General features: G+C 51.3%; 1 protein-coding gene and 1 pseudogene across 2 annotated transcripts; one reads left to right on the forward strand and one right to left on the reverse strand.

Annotated features, from left to right (window-relative positions):
• The first annotated feature begins 184 nt into the window (after positions 1 to 184).
• P3H1 (prolyl 3-hydroxylase 1) lies at positions 185 to 18,860 on the forward strand. The gene is made up of 15 exons (XM_082387833.1): positions 185 to 721; positions 5,095 to 5,247; positions 6,605 to 6,794; positions 7,009 to 7,140; positions 7,987 to 8,126; positions 12,453 to 12,542; positions 12,855 to 12,907; positions 13,088 to 13,209; positions 14,891 to 15,018; positions 15,185 to 15,280; positions 15,717 to 15,867; positions 16,997 to 17,114; positions 17,495 to 17,570; positions 17,835 to 17,975; positions 18,389 to 18,860. The coding sequence occupies exons 1-15, from the start codon at positions 257 to 259 to the stop codon at positions 18,542 to 18,544; spliced, it is 2,211 nt and encodes a 736-aa protein (XP_082243959.1). The 5' UTR covers positions 185 to 256; the 3' UTR covers positions 18,545 to 18,860.
• On the reverse strand, positions 728 to 4,844 carry LOC309610516 (mitochondrial intermembrane space import and assembly protein 40 pseudogene; annotated as a pseudogene). The gene is made up of 2 exons: positions 4,832 to 4,844; positions 728 to 4,281 (listed from the first exon to the last, which is right to left on the reverse strand). The product of its transcript is annotated as a mitochondrial intermembrane space import and assembly protein 40 pseudogene (transcript).
• Positions 18,861 to 20,855: the final 1,995 nt, after the last annotated feature.

Here is a 20,855-nt window from a genome sequence, read left to right on the forward strand (position 1 = left end):
CATTGGGCGTCGGAGCTGCCCGGAGCTCGGAGGCGTGGCTGCGGATGACGCTCATGGTTCCGCTGAGGGGCGGGGTCCAAGCTGGGGGAAGGCCAAAGAGGCGGTGCAGCCTCCTGGGCGTGCGCTGCTGGGTTTGGGAGGCGGGGCTTCACTCGGGGCGGGGCTTCACTCCGGGGCGGGGATTCCCGGGGGTGGGACTCGGGCCTCCCTGGCCTCCCTGGCCGGTAACCAGCGGTCCCGTTAGGTCTGAGCGGTCATGGCGGCGCGCTCGTTGAGGCTGCTGACCACGTTGCTGGCGGTTGCCACCACTGCCTGCCGGGCCGAGGCGGAGTCCGAGGCGGAATGGGACATGACGGCGCCTGATCTGCTCTTCGCGGAGGGGGCCGCGGCCTATGCTCGCGGTGACTGGGCCGGGGTGGTTCTGAGCATGGAGCGGGCGTTGCGCTCGCGGGCCGCCCTGCGCGCCCTTCGCCTGCGCTGCCGCACGCGGTGTGCCGCCGACCTCCCATGGGAGCTGGACCCGGACTCGCCCCCCAGCCTGGCGCAGGCCTCGGGCGCCGCCGCCCTGCACGACCTACGCTTCTTCGGGGGCTTGCTGCGCCGCGCCGCTTGCCTGCGCCGCTGCCTCGGGCCGTCGGCCACCCACCCGCTCAGCGAGGAGCTGGAGTTGGAGTTCAGCAAGCGGAGCCCCTACAACTACCTACAGGTCGCCTACTTCAAGGTGCAGATCTGCCTGGGCCTCGGGGCGGCCGGGATCCTTCTGGGTGTGGTTGGCCTGGGGGAACTTGGGGAGCCAGGGAAGTGCTCGCGGAGAGGGAAAGTGGCGTCTTGGCCAAGGAGCTCTTCCCGGATCCAGGGAGAGCAGAGACCCTGCCGGGAGACCAGCCTCGCCGGTTCGCATAGGCAGATGGTGACCCCAAAGATCCAGCTGCGGTTAAGGCGCAGACCAAGCAAAACTTGGTCTTGTGTTCCCCGAGAGGCCTCTTAGAGGGAACTACAGCGGCAGCTTGGGTCTCTGATCCTAATTTTGTTGTAAGTTACCGAGTGAGAAGCTAGGACCTTTCTACAGTATCTTCCTTCCTGTTCGCTTTTCAGTGATGCTTTTCCTGCTGCCCGAGTGCAGCAGCTTTCTTTCAGGACATGAGGTTGCCACGTCGCCAGTAGAGGCTGTCTGGCCCCTCCCTGTAAGGGACCCTCTGGCTGGTCGGTCAGGTTTCCAAAGAAAATGAGTATTTTTAGGAATTCCAGAGTGCCTTAAGTCCAAGTGTATACATAGATTTGGAGTGCTTCTGATTTATGATGATAATGAGAGCCAACACATACTTTCAGGCTATTAAGTACTTTGCGTTTATTAATTCATTTGCCCAGATCCTGGCACTATCCTGTAAAGTAACTGCTGTTATTAGCCCATTTTGTTGGGGAAAAAAGGAAAAAGGAGGGACTTCCCTGGTGGTGCAATGGTTAAGAGTCTGCCTGCCAATGTAGGGGACATGGGTTCGTTCCCTGGTCCTGGAAGATCCCACATGCCGCGGAGCAACTAAGCCCGTGCACCACAACTACTGAACCTGCATGCCACAACTACTGAAGCCCACGCGCCTAGAGCCCATGCTCCACAACAAGAGAAGCCACCGCAATGAGAAGCCTGCGCACCGCAACAAACAGTAGCCCCAGCTAGCCGCAACTAGAGAAAGCCCGTGCGCAGCAACGAAGACCCAACGCAGACAAAAATTAATTAATTAATTAATTAATTATTTTAAAAAAAGGAAGAAGGAGCTGTACCGGGTATCTATTATATCCATAGTTTAACAGACCTTCAATTCAACCTGAAGAGAGACTTAGAAAATCTTGGGGACCTCAAATTTTCACCTTTCCACAGGCATTATGCTTACACAGTTCTGGTCCATTCCTCCTAGTTTCCCAGAAGTGTGCTGGACTTGAAACCAAAATAACTGGGCTATGTCTTTGGTCATGTCACTTAACAGCACTTTTTAAAATTCTTTGACAAACATTTATTGAATACTTACTACATCCCAGTTCTTGTACAGGTAATTAAAATGATTGACCTTATATTTTTTTGTGTTACCTTGCTTTGCTGTTAAGAGTCACTTTAGTAGTAAGGGCTACTAAAAGGGTATGTACATCCAGCTGTGGGAACACAAAGGAGGAAGAATCTAGCTTTGTGTCAGAGAAGTTAGACTTGAAAGAAGAGGTGACATTTGAATCTGATCCCAAATATTGTTAGAGGAGAGGAAGGATGACCATTCACGATAGAGTGGGGCCAGAGTGGGAAGAGAATTCTGCAGGCTTCAAGGAGCCATCATCAGAACTGGGTTGTAGAATGCTTATTCTGGAAGCCATGTGACGTAGGCCTTGGGAGAAGGAGAAAGTGGTGACAGGGTGAACCATTAGGAGATGACTGCAGTTGTCCACATAAGAGAAAGAAATGAGGTGCATCGTGCTTAGTGGGTAAAGAAGGTCTGGGGGTGGGGTGAGGGGTGTGGAGATGGAGGAGAACAGAGAAAGGCAAGAGCAGTGCTGAAAGATATGGGAGAGAGAATCAATCCGTAAAAGGGACAGACTTGAGAGAATTTCTAATTTTATAATTAAGGCAACTGAGGCACAGAGATGGGGATTGCTGACAGTGGGTCACCTAGCTATTTGGGGGTCACAGCCAGGGCTGACTTGTTGTTTAGTGTGCACTTACTAGTACTGATGATCAGAAAAGAAAAAATATTTTTCTTAGCATATTACTAACGTGCTAGGATTTATATTTATTGAGCTAACATTTATTAAGCACTTAATATGTGCCCAGCACCATGTGTTAGAAGCTGAATATATATCCTCTCATTTAACTTTCCCAGCAATCCTGTGAGGTAGCGAGTACTATCTCCAGATGACTGATTAGAGAACTGAGTTTAGAGAGTAAACTTTAACTTGCCTAAAGCCCCAACAAGTGAATAATTAAACCTACCTTTGTCACCAGTCCGACACCACAACCCATGTAATTAATCATTAGATCATCAGTGATTTTTTTTTTCCAGGTAAAAATCATGTTTTCCTTTTAATTGACACCGTTTCCTCTCTCGGTGCTACTTTGATAATGATTAGGTCCCCACCTCTCAAGAACATTGCATCTAAACAGGCTGAGACAGAGCCAGTGTGAACACAGACCCCAAACCAGGGCTTTTGGAATAAAAAGAACAGAAAAAAACAGCCTTTCTCTTCACTTACAAAGGGAGTCACTCAGAGGGTCCAAAGCCCTGTTTTCCAAATATAGAAATCCTGGAGCTCAATGCAAACTGGAAACCAAAATATATCAGAAATGAAGCATAGTGCTTCATCAAATACTCAGGGGCTGATCATCCTGCCCCTTCTACAAGGAACGGCCCCACTCCAGCATTTTTAAAGGAAGATGTTTTGTTTCTATTTCACTTTCCAACTGGGTGTAAAATCTACTAAAAGGGATACAAGGAATCAGAATAAATCAGCTCGCTCACAAGAGACACTCTCAGATAATGATTTTTGTTTGCTGAGATTATTCAGCACGTTATTTCAAAGTGGCAAAATTCAGGACAATCTGAGAAGAGAATTCAGAAGCGGCAGCTACATTCGCTGTTAGGTTCATGTGCGGTACACATACATACACCCCATTTTTCAGTGTATATGTCAAGGGGCCAAGACCCCTGATCAGCACAATACGTTATTTTGTACATTACATGCACAGAACAACAGAGGGAGAGACACTTTCTTGGAGAGGTTCATACGCTCTGAAGGAGGCTGGAGCCCAGCACTCCAGGCCTTCATTAGCTGGACCCCTCCTCTTCTTTGGTCACGGTGACCTCAGAGGCAGCCGATTCCTCTAATCGATCTGCTGGCTTCTTCTCCTCCTCCTCCTCCGCCTCCTCCTCCTCCTCCTCCTCCTGGGGATAGAGGTACGGGTACCGAAGTACTCCTGCATGGCCTGGAACTGGTCTACACAGTCCAACCCCTTGACATCATCTCTGCTGCAGTGGAAGCAGGAAAAGGCCGCCTTGAACTGTTCCCCACACGGGCCGCTGGCCGTGCCCCCAAGGCACAGCCAGTTCCAGCTGATGTCTCCATTGGGCAGGATCCATCAGTGCTCCTCTTAAGGATCATTGGGGTCGTTGGCCACCAGCTCCGCGTTGCTTGGAGTTTCATGGTCTTCTTTGGTCACAAATACGATTCGATCCTTCCCTTCCTGCCGGCAGTAGGCCACAGTGCAGCCCAGCGCTCCGACCTTGCGGCAATTGTGGCGGTGGCCTCATGCCGTGACCTCTCCGCTGCCAAGCAGGCGGCTTGGAGACCCACACGGACCCGCCTAGTGATTTATTTTGGATTCTGCATATGAAGCTGTGTAATTTTGATATGCTGGAGTCCATTGCTATGGGCATGATTGTGACCTGTAGCACATTTCCCCCCTCAGATTTCTGTATAGCCACTTGTTTTAACCTCATGAGCCCTGGGCTTTGAAAAGTTAGAAGATGCCATGTCTGGATTTTGTATAGGATCTTAAGACTTTTCAGCCACCCACCTTTTCCTTGAATGTGTCAAAAACACGTATGCAGGGGGGGGAAAAAAAAATATATATATATATATATATATTTTTTTTTTTTTTTTTCCCCCTAAGCAACTTCTCCGGCATGGTCTAATTGTTAACTGCTGTTTCTCTCCTACCCCTTAATCCTTGACTCCTTAGACTTTCTTCAGCTTAGTCACCACATCTGAATTTCGAGAGTATATTATTTAGGCAGTCAGTCTTCCATAGCATTCCCCCTACAATACCACCTTTGTTTTAGAATAGAATGTTTACACTTCTGAAGCATTGCCTCCTGTAATTTGAGGAATCCCTAATGCTGATTTGGGAAATAGCTGAAAACCTGCCCAGGGCCCCGTGCTTCTAATCTCTGGTATGTAGTTCCTGCAATAGGTGTGTTTTCTGGGCTTGGCAGGGGCCGAGGCACAGAGTGGAAGGCTCAGGAAGGCGGGGATTTCCTGTTTACTGTGAACTGCACATTTGGACACAAACCATCAAGGTTTGGCTGTGACAACCATGTTCTTGTTCTTCACCCGTAGATAAACAAGTTGGAGAAAGCTGTAGCAGCAGCTCATACCTTCTTCGTGGGCAATCCTGAGCACATGGAGATGCGTCAGAACCTGGACTATTACCAAACCATGTCTGGGGTGAAGGAAGCCGACTTCAAGGATCTTGAGGCCAAACCCCATATGGTGAAAACAAAAAACAAACAAAAAACGCTATCCCTTTCTCTCGCTCTTTCTTTTTATTATAGTGACGTTCACTAGGGTTGCTTTCTGATTACAGAAGTAATGTATGTTCATTGTACAACATTAGAAAAATGCAAATACGTAAAAAACAGAAAGTAATCATCTATAATAGTGCCACCTTCAGAAAACCAGTAGTTGATATTTTGGCCTCTTTTTTAAGTCTTCAGTATTTCTAATTTTTAAACCTAATTTGGCATCATATTGTGTATGTATTTTTCATCATCTCTTTTGAACTAACATTATATGATGCGTCTTTTCTCATGTCTTCAAATTTTCTTTGAAAACACAGTTTTTAGTGGCTGCATGACAATCCGTCTTATGCACACATTGTATTTGTTTACTTGTCAAATTTTTTTGGTCATGTAGGTTTTTGCTTTTCACTACAGTGAGTGGTACAGTATTCCTCAATGTTCTTATTTATTTAGCAGGAAAAGTCTGTGTCCCATAGGAGGTATTGTCTATGATGACATAGCATTTTAAAAAAATATTTATTTATTTATTTATTTATTTATTTGGCTGCGCCGGGTCTTAGTTGTGGCCTGCGGGGAATCTTCGTTGCAGCACACGGGATCTTTAGTTGCCACAGGTGGGATCTAGTTCCCTGACCAGGGATTGAACCTGGGCCCCCTGCATTGGGAGCACAGAGTCTTAGCTACTGGACCACGAGGGAAGTCCCAATATAGCATTTTCATAAAGGGCTTATGTTGTAGTTTAGAAATAGGCATATTAGAAACAACATCAAAATGACTTTTAAAAGTAAACTGTGTACATCTAGTACATTATACAAATCTACACAGTTTGGGTTTTTTTCTTTTTTTTTCTTTTTTAGTGATTCTGTGACAAATGAAAATGGTTATTGTCCGCAAGAAGGGAGCCGTGTCCCACAGAGAGCAGAAGCAAAGTCCATAATCAGCTGCAGCAGCCCAAATCACTCCTTACTGCTAGAAAGATTGCTTTCATCACCTCAAACCACATTCTGATAGCTAAGAGTTAAATGTTTTTTTATTAAATTTTTATTTTGAAAACTTTCAGCCCTACAAAAACAGTGCAAGAAAATGACAGTGAATTCCCATATATCTTTCAAGTAGGTTGAGTTAAATGTTTTCAAATTTCCAAAGAAAGTCAGATGTAAAGACTGACTAAGTAAAGACCGTTTCCAGCAGGCTTTCTTTGTGTAGCAGGCACCCTTTGCATCCGTAACCTGAGAGGGCCACGGGGATGCCCGCGGAGGTGGCCGTGGGCAAGGAGGGAGGGCTGTCGGCAGCCTGCCCTGCATCTGAGTACCCCTTCCTCCCAGTAGCACGAGTTTCGGCTGGGAGTGCGCCTCTACTCCGAGGAGCAGCTGCAGGAAGCCGTGCCCCACCTGGAGACGGCGCTGCGGGAGTACTTCGTGGCCGACGACGAGTGCCGTGCCCTCTGTGAAGGGCCCTATGACTACGACGGCTACAACTACCTGGAGTACAACGCTGACCTCCTCCAGGCCATCACAGGTGCGGGGCCCAAACCCAGCCCTCGGCCAGGCCTCTGGGTTCTGAGGGCGACAACGTGATTTCTGCAGACACAGCATCTTCAGCCTCATTCCTGAATCTCTTAAATCTGGGAATCTGACTGAAAATTGCTTCCACTTGAATTTGTTCATCTTAAGCAGCATTTGAATCCTGGAAATTGACCTTACGGTTCTTCCCCCTCCTCGATTCCTTTCAGACCATTACATCCAGGTCCTCAGCTGTAAGCAGAACTGTGTCACGGAGCTTGCTTCCCACCCAAGTCGAGAGAAGCCCTTTGAAGACTTCCTCCCATCGCATTATAATTATCTGCAGTTTGCCTACTATAACAGTAAGGCCTCCTTTCTCTTTCTCAGCTGCTTTGCGCTAAGCCAAAAGCAAGGAAGGCAGGGATTATGGCCACTGTGCTTCTTCAGGCTGTTTGGTTTCTCTCTTCGGCTCTGGCAGGCACCATGCCAGGTGATCCCTGAATACCTTGTTACAAGCCACCTCCCAAGAAGCAGTACCAGCAGCCTGAAAAGCTGGGGGAGGGAGACTCTAGGACCTCACCCTCTGGTCCCCTCTGTAACATTTATAATCTCATTTTGCACCTGAGTTAAGTTATAGTAAAGGCAAGGGTGTGCTTCCATTTAAACCAGCTCACAGGGCATTTCCCCACCCTTCTCCCTCATGTAGCACTGACGCTCTGGGGTGAGGTGAGGGGGCTGTCAGTATCCAGAAAAGCAACAAGTCAGCGGGTCTTTACTGAGTCCCCACTGTGTGCTAAGCATTACAGCATATTCAAGAATATACACTTTTATGGTTGAGGAGACCAACACATATCAACAAGAGCTCTGCCAAAGAGACGAGCTGCTATGGTAATCTTCCCTTCTCTTCTGATAATCCATAGGGAAAAAAAAGTAGGAAGACAGGGGAATATTCCTGAAATTGGTCTAATGATTGGGAGTATTAAGGCCAATGTTTGAATTACTTGCAGGCACTGAGCACCTTAAAAATCAATCATATATTCTATAATTTATTCTGTAATTTCTCCCGCCAAATCAGGCAGTCGTGTTATGTAGCTGGTGCCACCTTGCCATGTCATCGTTGCCTCGAGCTGTGCTGAGACTGAACACGAGGCGGTTCACGGTACCCAGGATTCGACGCTTTCTTCTCAGCCATTTTTTCCCCTTTGCAGTTGGGAATTACACACAGGCCATTGAATGTGCCAAGACCTATCTCCTCTTCTTCCCCAATGATGAGGTGATGAGCCAGAATCTGGCCTACTATACAGCCATGCTTGGAGAAGAACAAGCCAGATCCATCGGCCCCCGTGAGGTGAGAGACTTGCATTACTTCGGGTGGCTGCCAGCTGAACCCAGACCAGAAAGCAGAGAGTGGGGTAGAGGAGAAGGAGCCGGGGCTGCTCGGGCAGGGTGGGGGCAGGTTGCCTGGGTGGGTGTGAGTGCACAGAAAGCGGGGAATAAGCCAGAACCTTAATTAGCACGATCTGGGCCCAGAAGTCTGTTCTCCGAGTCGGCAAGGAAAAGCAGAACTGCAAAGCAGCCATGTTCTTTCCCTTTTTCAGCACCTCCACTTTGAGACTTGATTTGGCCAAGATTTATCGTTTTCTACTTCATGCTAAATTTTTTTTTCACTCACCTCTTTTCTGCCTCCATTTTCTTCCCCGCCCCCGCTTCTTTCTGCCATTGTTCGATCTCTCCCTGTTTCAGCATTATACCCATCTCACTCCAAAACAAGGGAAAAAAATCTATGTAATAGAAAGACTAAAACGGAAGGCACTGAAGTGAAAGCAGGCCCACGCCTGCACTGCTGGGGGGACTGCACTTTGTGCCGTTCATTTAACAATGGCTATTTCTGGAATTACGGGTGATTTTTGTGTTTTGCTCCTTTATATTTTCTAAATTCCCTGCGGTGAACGGGTATCATTTTTGTATTAAAAACATGAAAAGTTCTCTGTTTTTAACTTAGTGAAGTTCAATACTGTGAACCTCGATATTTGTACATATGCCTCGCACAGGCCCTAGATCCTCTCCTTCTTGAGCCCAGAACAATGAGGTGGATTTGAAGTCACTAATCTGGACTCGAGTCCTGGCTCCTCCACTTACTAACCATGTGATTTTTGACACATCATGTGGAATCTTAGTCATGCTGCACTGCCCTTCTGAGTCTCATTTTCTCCTTCTGTAAAATAGGATTACGGTTCTTGCTCTGTCTTCAACACAGGACGAGTGTGAGGGTCAAATGAGGTAGTGAGCCGACAGGTGCTGTACAGAGTGTTGTGTGGACAGGTGGCGTCACAGGGGTCTTGCTGACGGTACACAAGTAGCAGGCGGCGGGTTTTCTTACCTCCAACTTCAGCCACCTCCTGAGATGGGGTGGCTTGTCACTGTGACCCTCAATCACTTGTGTCCTGCTGGCCTCTCCAAAACCCAATCTTACAGTCTATAAAAATAGCTGTAACTTTGGATCAGTTTTTCCTTTTGTCAAAGAAAAAAAAAAAGATACATAGCTACAGTTACTCTAGAGGCCCCTCAGTTGTGTGTGCAACAAGTCTATTGGACACATGTAGGGGAGCAGGCACACCCCTGGGCTGTTGGTAGGGCTGCAAACTGTACTGTTCATTTACCCAGCGATCTGACTGCCGGGGATTCACCCTTGGCTGTACTACACAAGCGTGCAAAGGTACATGTGCACAGGTGTGCATCGGAAGTCCGCCGCTAAAAGCAAAAAACTGGAAACAAGCTCAATGCTATCAATTTGGGGAACTGGTTAAATAAAATATGGCACGTTCATTCAGTAACATACAAGATAACCATTATGTTGCTTGAGTAGATTCCTACGCACCAATATGAAATTGTCTCCGTGATGTAATTTTAGGTAAAGAGAAAGAAGACATAGAACTGTAGTGGTATTCTATTTACGTTTTTTGGTAATGCATATATACTTTTAAGTTTTTTAACTTTCTGCACAGATTGGTAAGAAACTGTTCATCGGGATTAACCCCCGCACCCCCAGGCACGGGCCTGTGGGTCAGGGGCTGAGCGGGGGAGAACTGAACATTTCTATTTATGTCTATCGATACTCCGGGAGTTTCTTTTAGCTACATTTGTACCACTTTCATGTCTTTTTGAATGCCATCTAAAACCACCTTGGAAAGGTGTACAATCCAAGATTTGTAAAATGCTGTGGTGAATATCATAGTAGAGGGGTCAGCGAGCTAGAGTGGGAGCACGGAGGAAAAGTAAGCAACTGGCGGGTCCGGGAAGGCTTCACAAGAGGCAGTGGTGTTGACAATTGGTTTTAAAAGCTTTTAGTAGGTGAACGAGTCAGAGAAGGGCCTTTTAGATGGAGAACAGCATATGCAAACCACCTGGACAACAGTCCCATGTGAACGGAAGATGGTGCTGGGGAGTTGCAGGCAATGAGGCCCGGGAGGGTCAGATTTTTGAGGGGTCTTGAGCGCCTCTCCAGGACCTTGGAGCCTACTGTGTGCAGCAGGCAGTGGTGAGCCCTCAAAGGGTTTGAAGCAGCCTGACGAGACGTGATGGGGCAGGGCTCAGAATGGGAGGTGCTGGAGGCCGTCACGGAGCAGAGAGAGCTGCTGAGGCCTGAGTGAGGCGGGGGGCTGGAGGAGGGGAGCTGACCAGGTGGAGGGGAGAGGTGGAACTGGCGGTGGGGCAGGGGGTTCATGCCTCCCTCCTCTCCATGTCTAATTAGGCACCACATTCCCAGCCTGGGAGACACGTGCACCGCGCTGGCCCCGGGGCACACGGGTGGCAGGATACCGCCCTCACAGCCTCCTGCCCTGCCCGCACTCCAGCCCAGGGTGGCTTATTTTTCCTCTGTTCACTGGGAGAAGCAGGTGGATGATGCGGCAGTAGCAGACCTCCCATTCTGGTTGTTGTGGCGCTTACTGTGGAAAATAAGCACCCTTCAAATGTGTGTGGCATTTTATAGTTTACAAAACTTTTTCATAGCTTTTCTTTCGTTTGATTCTCATAACAACCCAGTGAGGTGGGGTCACCAACCTACCCTGAAGTTAAAAACCAAGGTTCTTCCTTCTTGGATCTGCAATCCTGAGAGTCTCTAATAGAAATAACGCTCCTCTTGCCACCCCCTCCCATATGGAGACTGGTGACCTTGTCGTTGTCCTCTTTGGCTGCTAGATAGTGACCGTCTGGATTTGAGATGGCGCCTCTCCTAGTCTCTTTGCTTGGTTAAGACCCCTCCCCCTGACCCTTTATGGTCATATTAGTGAGTCTGGGGCAGAAAGGGAAAATAAGTGGTCAGTCTACCATTTCTAACTAGAACTGCCCTTCTGGACAGAAGGTAACTAACATCTGTTGAGCCCTGTCCCAGGCCAAGCACTGAGCTAGATGGTTTATACCCATCATCGCATTTAATCATCACAGGCACCCTGTGAGGTGGGCACTATTCTTGCCATTTTCGAGATGAGGACATTTAGGCTCCAGGAAGTGAGTTAACTTGCACAGCAGCCTATGGCTGCCCACGGTGGCCGGAATCTCTGTTTCCCTGCTTTATCCCAGTGCCGGCACAGTTCTGACACATAGCTGATACTCAGTAAATCGGTGTTGAATGAGTAAATGGTAGAAGTGGGACTTGCTTCCCGGCAGGCTCATAGAGCAGTTGGAGAGCGTTAAAGGAGATAACACATACCTAGCTTGGTGTCCAGCACTAGGTGAGGGAGGCCAGTTATTTAAACTCCTTAGGAGAAAATTTCCATCTTCTTCTTGGGTAAATATAACAGGTGATATAGGCCTCATTGACACCTTTAAAGTTTTCCTTATTGCCCTCATCTTTTATTTCAACTGATGATGTCTTCTTTTTCTTTTCCTTCCTTCTTCTGCTGCTGGGAGACTAGCAGGGCACCTAGGGAAAGATGTGACCCCAGAAGGTACTTAGTTTCCCTGCCCTGGGTGAGCCCTACCACTGAGCACGTGTGGGAATGGCCGGATGCTGGACCCAGCTGCTCCTGCACTGGCCCAACTCCTGGGAGGGATACCGTCCACTCCAAGTCTGAGGGGAGGCAGATGGCATAGGAAAAAGCACGTGGGCTTTAGGATTGGAGAGACCCAGGCTTGGATGTAGGTCCCTGCTCTACCATCTCCTATAGTGTCACCTCAAACAAGTTGCATATCCCCTCTGTAACCTCGGTGTCTTCGTCTGTAAAATGAGGATAATCTTATCAACCTCAAAAATGGCTGTAAAGATTAAATGAATAACGCAGGAGTCACCTAACACCTAGGTTTTTCTTCCCCTGCGTGTTGAACTCCTGCAGAAGTCAAGAAGGAATTTTCCTTTCTTAAAGAGTATTTCCTGAGAATCCTCAGGTTTTCTGTCTCAGAGATTAACGGCAGGGAAAGGAAGGGGGGCTGTTTCCCTATAAGGGAAGCCTGGCTGTGCCACCCTCAGAGGGGCTGCTTGTGTCAGGCAAGAGGAACCCTTGAGCACAGACGTGAGACTTGTCCCACACGGGGGGACGGACACACTAGTGATAGTGGGAGAGGAAGCCTTGGGTCGCACTGGGGGCAACAGTGTGGAACGCAGGGGCGGGGGGTGCGGGCTAGAGCCAGCGGCAGGGCTGAGTACCAGGGCGTCCCTCCCACTGCGTTTCCTCAGAGTGCCCAGGAGTACCACCAGCGAAGCCTGCTGGAGAAAGAACTGCTCTTCTTCGCTTATGATGTTTTCGGAATTCCCTTTGTTGACCCGGTGAGCCAGGGTGCAGGGAGCCGGAGTGGGGAGTGGGGCGGGGATGCAAGGGATGGGCTGAGCTGTACACCGTGTGCCTCTGGGGAGAGGGCCGTTCGGGGGTTGAGCCAAACGGGAGATCTGCGTGGACGAGAGACGGGAGATTCTGGGCAGCCAGGTACAGGTGACTCAGTTCCAGAGACCTCTCACTTTATCTCCTGAAAGGAGGCCGGGGAGAAGGTGGATTCCCTGTAGGCCCTAGTATGTGCATCGAGACCTGGACGATTCAGCAGGTCACCCGACACTGTTCATTTTTTCCTGCTCTGCTTTTAGGATTCATGGACTCCAGAAGAGGTGATTCCCAAGAGACTGCAAGAGAAACAGAAGTGAGGGCCTTGAAGAGACTGCATGATTGGATCGGTGTGATGAAGCACTTGAGGCTTCCTGAGCCCAGGCAGAGGCAGATGTGAACTCCTGGCAAGGGGTGGGCAGGTCCAGTCTGGGAAGCTGGGGTGGGAGCCTGGGCTGGCCCTGGAATATAGCCCTCAGACTGGCTGTGCTCACAGGTCAGAACGGGAAACAGCCGCCCGCATCTCCCAGGAGATCGGAAACCTTATGAAGGAGATTGAGACCCTCGTGGAAGAGAAGACCAAGGAGTCAATGGACGTGAGCAGGCTGACCCGGGAAGGTGAGAGGACGAGCGTGGGGCCACCTCGGCTGTCATGGGGGCAGCAAGGCTGGTGGTCCCCATGTCAGCTGGGCAGCTCCCCTTAGAAAGCAGCCTCAGGATCCGAGCTGGCACGGGTCAGGGCTCACCCCCGCCGTGGCCCTTCTTCACTCACCCACGGGACTTCCACCTGCAAAGAGCACTGAGAATTGGCCTTTGTTTAAGAAGTAAGGCTCCTGAGTCACAGTGACACTAGTTTAGTTTGCTTCAGTAAGTATTTATAGGAGAAAACTTGTCCTCTCTCCTTACCCCCAAACTGTTTTCTCCCAGCTGCCATCCTTTGTCCTGTTACCAAGCCTCAAAATCTTCAGGTCTCCTTTGGTCCCCCCTTGTCCATCCCCTCCAGTCCTCCGGGGGGGGCCTGCCAATTAGGACTCTGCTCTCTTTCTCTCTCCCCAACCCTTTTCTTGTCCCATGGCCTCAGGCGTGCATCAGGTCCCCAGCCCCTCCTCTCTGCACTCATCTTTTCTCCTCCAATCTGTCCTTGCCCCTTCCCACCTGGGGGCTAGACCAGTCTTCCAAACACAGGGACTCTGATGCCGTCCTCCCTGCCTGCCCCTTTAACCGTATGTTCTACCATTCCCCATTTATACCTTCTCTTCGTCCTTGAGCCTCTCTCTGCTCACAAGTCTTTGTTCAGGCCTGTGCCTCCACCTATACACTTCCCATCATCTCTCCCCGTGAGGCGTCTCAGATCCACCCTACAGAGCCTTTCTTAAACTCCAGGCCAGTTGGGATCCCCACCCCCATGTCTGTTGAACTTCCAAGGCACTTTGGACTTTCACAGGGTCTGCCTTGTGTTGGTCATTTGTGTAATTGTTGGAACAGGTGCTGTCTTCAGGTGTTAATCCCTTGCCTTTTCTAGCACAGTGCTTGGCACACGCTGAGGCCTCAGTAAATAATAGGTGGAGTCGAATTGGGTCTCTGGTATGTCCCCAGCACAGAGAGACACCAGGAGAAATAGAAGAGAGAAAGGCTGGCCTTTACTCTACAGTTGCTTCAATTAACAAGTGCTTAATTTAATGAGATTAGCACGTTAAAGAATTTGTCCAGCATTCCTTTGTTTTCAGAGAGCTTTCACCCTGTTATTTCTCTTGATTCTCATAATTGCCTGGGAAGTGGGTTGGGCAGATTGTAAGATCCTCATTTTAAATAGATGATGATATGATGGTAGCTAAACTTTTAAGCATTTACTAGGTGCCAAGTATCGTGCTAAACTTTTAAGTTGTCATATTGTTCTTTACATCAAACTTACGAGGTAGATGCTGTTTTACAGATGAGATAAGGCTCAGGGAGGTTAAGTAACTTGCCAAGGTCACACAGCTAGTAAGTGGAGGATCCAGGAGTCAAACCCAGTTCTTTCTGGTCCTGAACTCATGTTTTAGGAATGTCTTTATGATGTTTCCTCAACAATGCGTGAAAGCCCAGGAGCCAACAGCTGTGGACCAGGACTTGGATCTCCTGCCCTTCAGCTCTAAGTTCCATCCTCTGGACCACCCTACCTTTGTAAGCGACCAAACGGGAGGTTTCTCTGGTGAACAGGAAACAACTGGAATTTCTCTTCCTTACAGCAAGGCAATATCTGATGGAGAGTGTCTGGACAGAACTACTGCTGGATTTAGCCGGTGTTATTGCTTTGCAGGTGGCCCCCTGCTTTATGACGGTGTCAGACTCACCATGACCTCCAAAGTCTTGAACGGTTCCCAGCGGGTGGTGATGGATGGTGTCATCTCTGACGATGAGTGCCGGGAGCTGCAGAGACTGACCAATGTGAGGGAACCCGGTGACCATACCATCTCCCTAAGGGCCCAGCCTCCCCCGACTAGGTGCCTCTTAGGTGCTGAACGATTGCCTGCCCCTTGCTGCGGGCAGTCGACCACCTCTTCTTGGGCCCTCAGCTGCCTGGCTAACTCCACCTGTTTTTGGGGCCTCGTAGGCAGCAGCAACTTTAGGAGATGGCTACCGGGGTCAGACCTCCCCACACACTCCCAGCGAAAAGTTCTATGGCGTCACTGTCTTCAAGGCCCTCAAGGTAGGTCAGTACTGTGTTCTAGAGTGTGGAGAAGGGGGAGGGGGACGTGCAGGCTCTGGGGAGGAGTTGGAGATGGTGGTAGGAAAGGTAAAAGTGTCTGCCTGTCAGCGTCCCAGCTGCCACAGAGGCAGGATAAACCATGCTGGGTGAGCTTGACTTTTGAACCATGGCTATTAGTGTAATAACAATGAGGCAAGCAAGCAAGACTGATACCCCAAGCTTGAGAGCGCTTTCTGAAGAACCGCTGTACTTCTGAGCAGGTTACTCATAAAGAGGAGTGTGAAGGTGAGGGGAGGGGGCGATGGCAGAGAGTCGTGTACGGGAAGCAGAGGGGCTGGTCCTTGGTGGGCACGAGGAATGGGGCCTGGCGCCCCTGTGGTCTCTGTTGGCCCGCAGAGGAGCGTGCAGCGTAGCTGACCACTGGTCTCCTCGGCAGCTGGGACAGGAAGGGAAGGTTCCTCTGCAGAGCGCTCACCTGTACTACAACGTGACGGAGAAGGTGCGGCGTGTCATGGCGTCCTACTTCCGCCTGGACAGCCCCCTCTACTTCTCCTACTCCCACCTGGTGTGCCGCACCGCGATCGAAGGTGGGCCTCCCTCAACCCGCAGCCCCCGTGCAGCACACGCTGCCCACCCAGGCACCAGCTGGATGCGGAGGACACGGAGAAGAGCAGGATATGGTCCCTTTCATCCTGCTGGGGAACCAACGTAAACCAGTGCAATGAGTGCAGCAGAGGAAGTTCGAGTCAGTCTCCCCGGGGAGTCAGGAGGGCTTCCCAGAGGAGGTGATGAGAGCTGCGCAGGATGAATAGGAGCTGTGGAGTAGACGGGGCAGCGGGAGGACGTTCGAGCCGGAGGGAGCAGCATGAGGAAAGGAGTGGAGGCATCGAGCAACCGGCAGCTGGGGGGACTAAGAAAGTGGCCGTTTCTGGAGCGTAAGGTCAAGGGGGGACGGGGGGCAGCCACGTAAGACTGGTGAGGTCCTCAGAAGCCAAATTACGGAGCGCTGCATTCAAGAGTATTTTGCATCCTGTAAGTCAGTGGTTCTCAGCGCTGGTATTGGGCATACAGGTGTCCTTAGGTGAATGACGATCTGCGTTGCAAGTTCTCTGTCACTAATCGTTAAATACCAAATTTCTGAGAGAACTACTTATTTTACAAGTTAGGGCAGGCTGGAGGTTGTTCATCGTTCACTCTCCCTCTGTCACATTCCCTTTTGCATTCCCTAGGAGGGGTGAGGCACGGCCAGTGTCCAGGAACCACGCGTGATCCACAGCCGGGTCTGTCATGCCAGAGCCTTCAGCGGCCCCTGGTGCCGATATGACCCTGATGGGCAGCAGAGATTAGAGGACTTTACTCTCCCTCAGAAAGTTTGGAATTCTATCAAAATCTGGGCACACCCAGGGAATGTGCCAGACTCGCAACTGTGTGTGTCCCGTCCTCCAGGTGGGGGCCCTGGGGCCTGGGCAGCGGGAAGCCAGGAAGCCAGGAAGAGTCGGCAGGCAGTGAAGGGCTGGGTGAGGCCTTGTTTTTACTCACCAAGGTTAAGGGTTTAAGGTTAGTCTTGCTGCTATGTGTCTAAAGACTTGGAGTACGTGGATCAAACCAGAGGAAGGGAAGCTGGTCGGCAGTGACCCCCTCCCCTCGCATGCCAGCAGGAGAGCTGCAGTGTCCCCTGAGGTGCCCCAGTGCTAACGTGTGTTTCCTTGGCCGCAGAGGCACAGGCTGAGAGGAAGGACGGGAGCCACCCCGTCCATGTGGACAACTGCATCCTGAACGCCGAGGCCCTCGTGTGCATCAAGGAGCCCCCCGCCTACACCTTCCGGGACTACAGGTGCCAGCTCTGCTCTGACGCCCCCAGGGCCCTGTGCCCTGCCCCCTCCCCCGACACATGCATGTTTGGGACCAGCTCTTCCCAGCGTCCAGGACCCTCTGGATTGGGAGTCAGATAAAACTGGAATCATTACAGTGCAGTGTGAGAGTAGGACAGGAAAAGGTAGACTTGGTACAGAAGCACCCCAGAGAAGGGCATGGCGGATTCTCAGGGGCGAGGGTAGGGAGGCGGGAAGGTCAGGAGTCGTGTTCGTGAGGCTTCAGAGAAGGCCCGCCTCCTGCTGCTGGTTGGGAGCACTTGGAGATAAAGGCACTGGAGCCGTGGGTGTCTGAGGGGCGGGAAGAGGAAGTCGGTGTCGAGGTGCTCTCTGCCTTTCCCAGTGCCATTCTTTACCTGAACGCAGACTTCGACGGAGGAAACTTTTATTTCACTGAACTAGATGCCAAGACCGTGACGGTGAGTGCGCCCTTGTCCCCATCCCTGGGAGGGGAGACAAAACCTCAAGGTGCAGTGGGCAGAATGGCCAGCTGGTCTTCCTGGTGGCCAGCACTCCCCTCCCCAAACCAGGGGGCCTCTGACCAGTCACCTGTTCTCTTCAGCTCTGGTCTTTGGGAAGCCAGGCAGAGGGGCCAACCCCTCCTGGACCTGAATGACCCCTTGTCCCTTCTGAAGGCAGGTTATGGTCTCTGTCCTGTGTACCCCCCTCGTCGTTCCCTTTAGGCAGAGGTGCAGCCCCAGTGCGGAAGGGCCGTGGGATTCTCTTCAGGCACGGAAAACCCTCACGGAGTGAAGGCTGTCACCAGAGGGCAGCGCTGTGCCATCGCCCTGTGGTTCACTTTGGATGCTCGACACAGCGAGCGGGTGAGAGCAGTTGGCGCCCATCGTGACCTGTTCCTGGCAGGGCCCTTGTTCTGCTTCCGCCTTCCCCAGTCCCATTGCCGATGCTTAGACGTGGAAGAAGCCCTGGGCTTGGGAGTCCAGAGAGACTCCTCGCTTCGGCACTGTGTCACCGTGGTCCCCGGCCCTTCTTCGTTCCTTGGGAATGGGGCTCAGGTGGGGGGCAGGGGGGACAATAAGGGGAGTGATCCTGGTTCTTGGTCCCTCGCTGGGTACCACCTCTGCTGCCTCTGCCCAAAGAGTAGGACCTGCTGGGATTAGGATGAGCTCGGAGGCCACTGGAGAAGAGCCTTCTTGTTCTCCAGGAAGTAGCACCTGAGAGATGGTGAGTGCCTGGTACAGAGGCCTCTCTGACAGCCGGGGGTTTGTCCTTGCAGGACAGGGTGCAGGCGGATGACCTGGTGAAGATGCTCTTTAGCCCAGAAGAGACGGACCTCCCACATGAGCAGCCCCAAGAAGCCCAGGAGGGCCCCCCCGAGCCCGTACAGGGGTCTGTCCCCAGCAGTGAGTCAGGGCACAAGGATGAGCTCTGACAGCTCACGTGTGGACGGTGATCACCCACGTGAGGAGCTCCGTCCTGCAGCCTGGACTGGCCAGCCTCGGGTGAGGAGCAGTGGGGAGCTTAGGTCTGCCCCCGCTGAGGGGACTCTGCTCATAGCCGTCCACATGGTGCTGCCGCTCTTGGAGTGGACATAGCAGGACGGCCTTCTCCCCCTGGGCCTGACCAAGGGCTCAGGACGCAGGCCCAGAGCCACTCCGGGGGCCTGCACAGGCAGCCACGTGACAGCAATACAGTATTTAAGTGCCTGTGTAGACCACCAAAGAATAAATGATTTGTGGTTTTTTTTACTCGGTGGTTTGTTCAGAGTGGAAATATGCCCATCGGTGCCAGGGGTCTCACTTGATAAAAACTGCTCTGGGCAGGATGCAGTGGCAGGCATGGTGTGAAGAGGCCTAGCTCTGTACCCGGCTCGGCCACTTCCTGTGCAGTCTCAGGCCAGACCCTTAACCTCAGGGACCTCAGGGTTGTCATATGTATAACGGGGACCATAATCGCTGCTCTGCCTGGGCAGTTGTGGGGCCCACATGCGACGCCGATGGGACAGCATTTTGTAAACTGGAACGCTCTGGGTGGATGGCAGGGATTATTACTAATCCTTCTCTGGCAGCTAGCAGCGGTCAGCAGTGCTCTGGCATGTTGCCCCCGTGTCGGCCACATGCATCCTGCTCTGATGTCTGGCCTCAGGGTCCTCATACCTCAGGGCCTCCATGTGCAGGACAACACTCAGCTCTAGGAGACGGAGTAAGAGCAGACCTGGAGATTCAGCTCCTTGGGCCGCAAGCCCATCTCCCTCCTGGGCTTGAGGTGCAGTGGAGTCGTGAGTTGGGAACCTGCACCCTGAGAGCCCATTTATTCAATCAACCAGTGTTTATTTATTGAGCACCAGCTAAGTGCTGGTGCTGGGAATACGGTGTCAAACCAAACAAGCCCCAGTCCTCATAGAGCTTCTATTTTAGTAAGGGAGACAGGTAACAAACACATAAATGTGTGTGTGTGTAATCCTTTGAGGTAGAAAAGAAGGCAGGTCAGGCCCTGAGGAGAAGGCAACAGCAATGAGGCCGATGTGCCGACACAGAGCAGCCATCGAGGTCAGGGTCCCTGGGGCCTGGTCGGCCACTGAGAGCACCTGGGCTTTGACCCAGTGGGACAGGAGCCCTTGGAGGGTTTTGAGCAGGGGGGTGAGAGCATCTGACTTACATTTGAAAGGCCTCATACATTTGAAAGGCCTCAGTGAAGAATGTATGTGGAGAATGGGCTACAAGGGCAAGAACGGAGACAAGGAGAGCAGAACGGAGGCTGCTGCAAAGACCCCGGGTGGAGAGAGAGGTGTTGTGGATCGGGTGTTGCCAGCAAAGGCAGCGAAAAGGTCAGGTTCTGGGTCTCGTTAAAGTAGAGCTGACAGGAGTTGCAGATCAGTTGGATGGTATGAGGAGGAGCAACAAGAAGGATTCAGCCTAGGAAATTCCCTGGCGGTCCAGTGGTTAGGACTCCGCGCTTCCACTGCAGGGGGCACAGGTTCGATCCCTTCTTGGGGAACTACGATCCTGCATGCCAAGGGGCACGGCCAAAAATAAAAATAAAAAAATAAAAAAGAAGGATTCAGCCCAAGCAGTTGGGGAAGTGGAGCCACCCTTTCCCATGACGGGGCCGACTGCAGGTGAGATGGTTATGGGGCGTGGAAAGCAGGAGTCTGGTTTTGCATGTGTTATGCGCAAGTTCGAGGAGCCTGTGAGACAAAAGGTTTCTGAGTTCAGGGAGAGGTGGAGGTAGGAGCCAGAACTTTGGGGGTCCCCATCAGCCTTTGAGGGGTGTTCAAAGCCAGGAGACTAAGGTCAGTGTAGACAGAGGAAGAGTCAGAAGACTGGGCCGGGCTGCAGGCAACTGGGGCTCCGGAGGCAGTGGGGTCCAACAGAGGACACGAGGACCAGCCGTGAGCAGGGGAACCAAGAGGCCTAGTCCTGGAAGCCAGTGAGAGTGTTTCAGGAAGGAGGGGCTGAGCAGCGGTGTCTAATGCTGCTGAGAGGTTGAGCACGATAAGAACTGAGAACCCGCTTTTGGATTTGGTGACATGGAGATCAGGGAGAACTTTGGCAAGAGATGTTCCGGTCGACGAAAGACTGGAGTGAGTTCAAGTGAGAAGGGGAGGAGAATGAGTGGTGTTGGTGGGTATAGACAACTCTTCTCAGGAGTTTGGCTCTCCGTGGGGGGCAGGATGAGCTGGAGGGAGATGTGAAGTGAAGGAACGGTTGTTTTTCAAGCTGGGAGACAGTATGCTCATGGGA

Source organism: Balaenoptera borealis (assembly GCF_965194805.1).
Source record: "Balaenoptera borealis genome assembly, chromosome: 1".
NCBI classification, from domain to species: domain Eukaryota; kingdom Metazoa; phylum Chordata; class Mammalia; order Artiodactyla; family Balaenopteridae; genus Balaenoptera; species Balaenoptera borealis.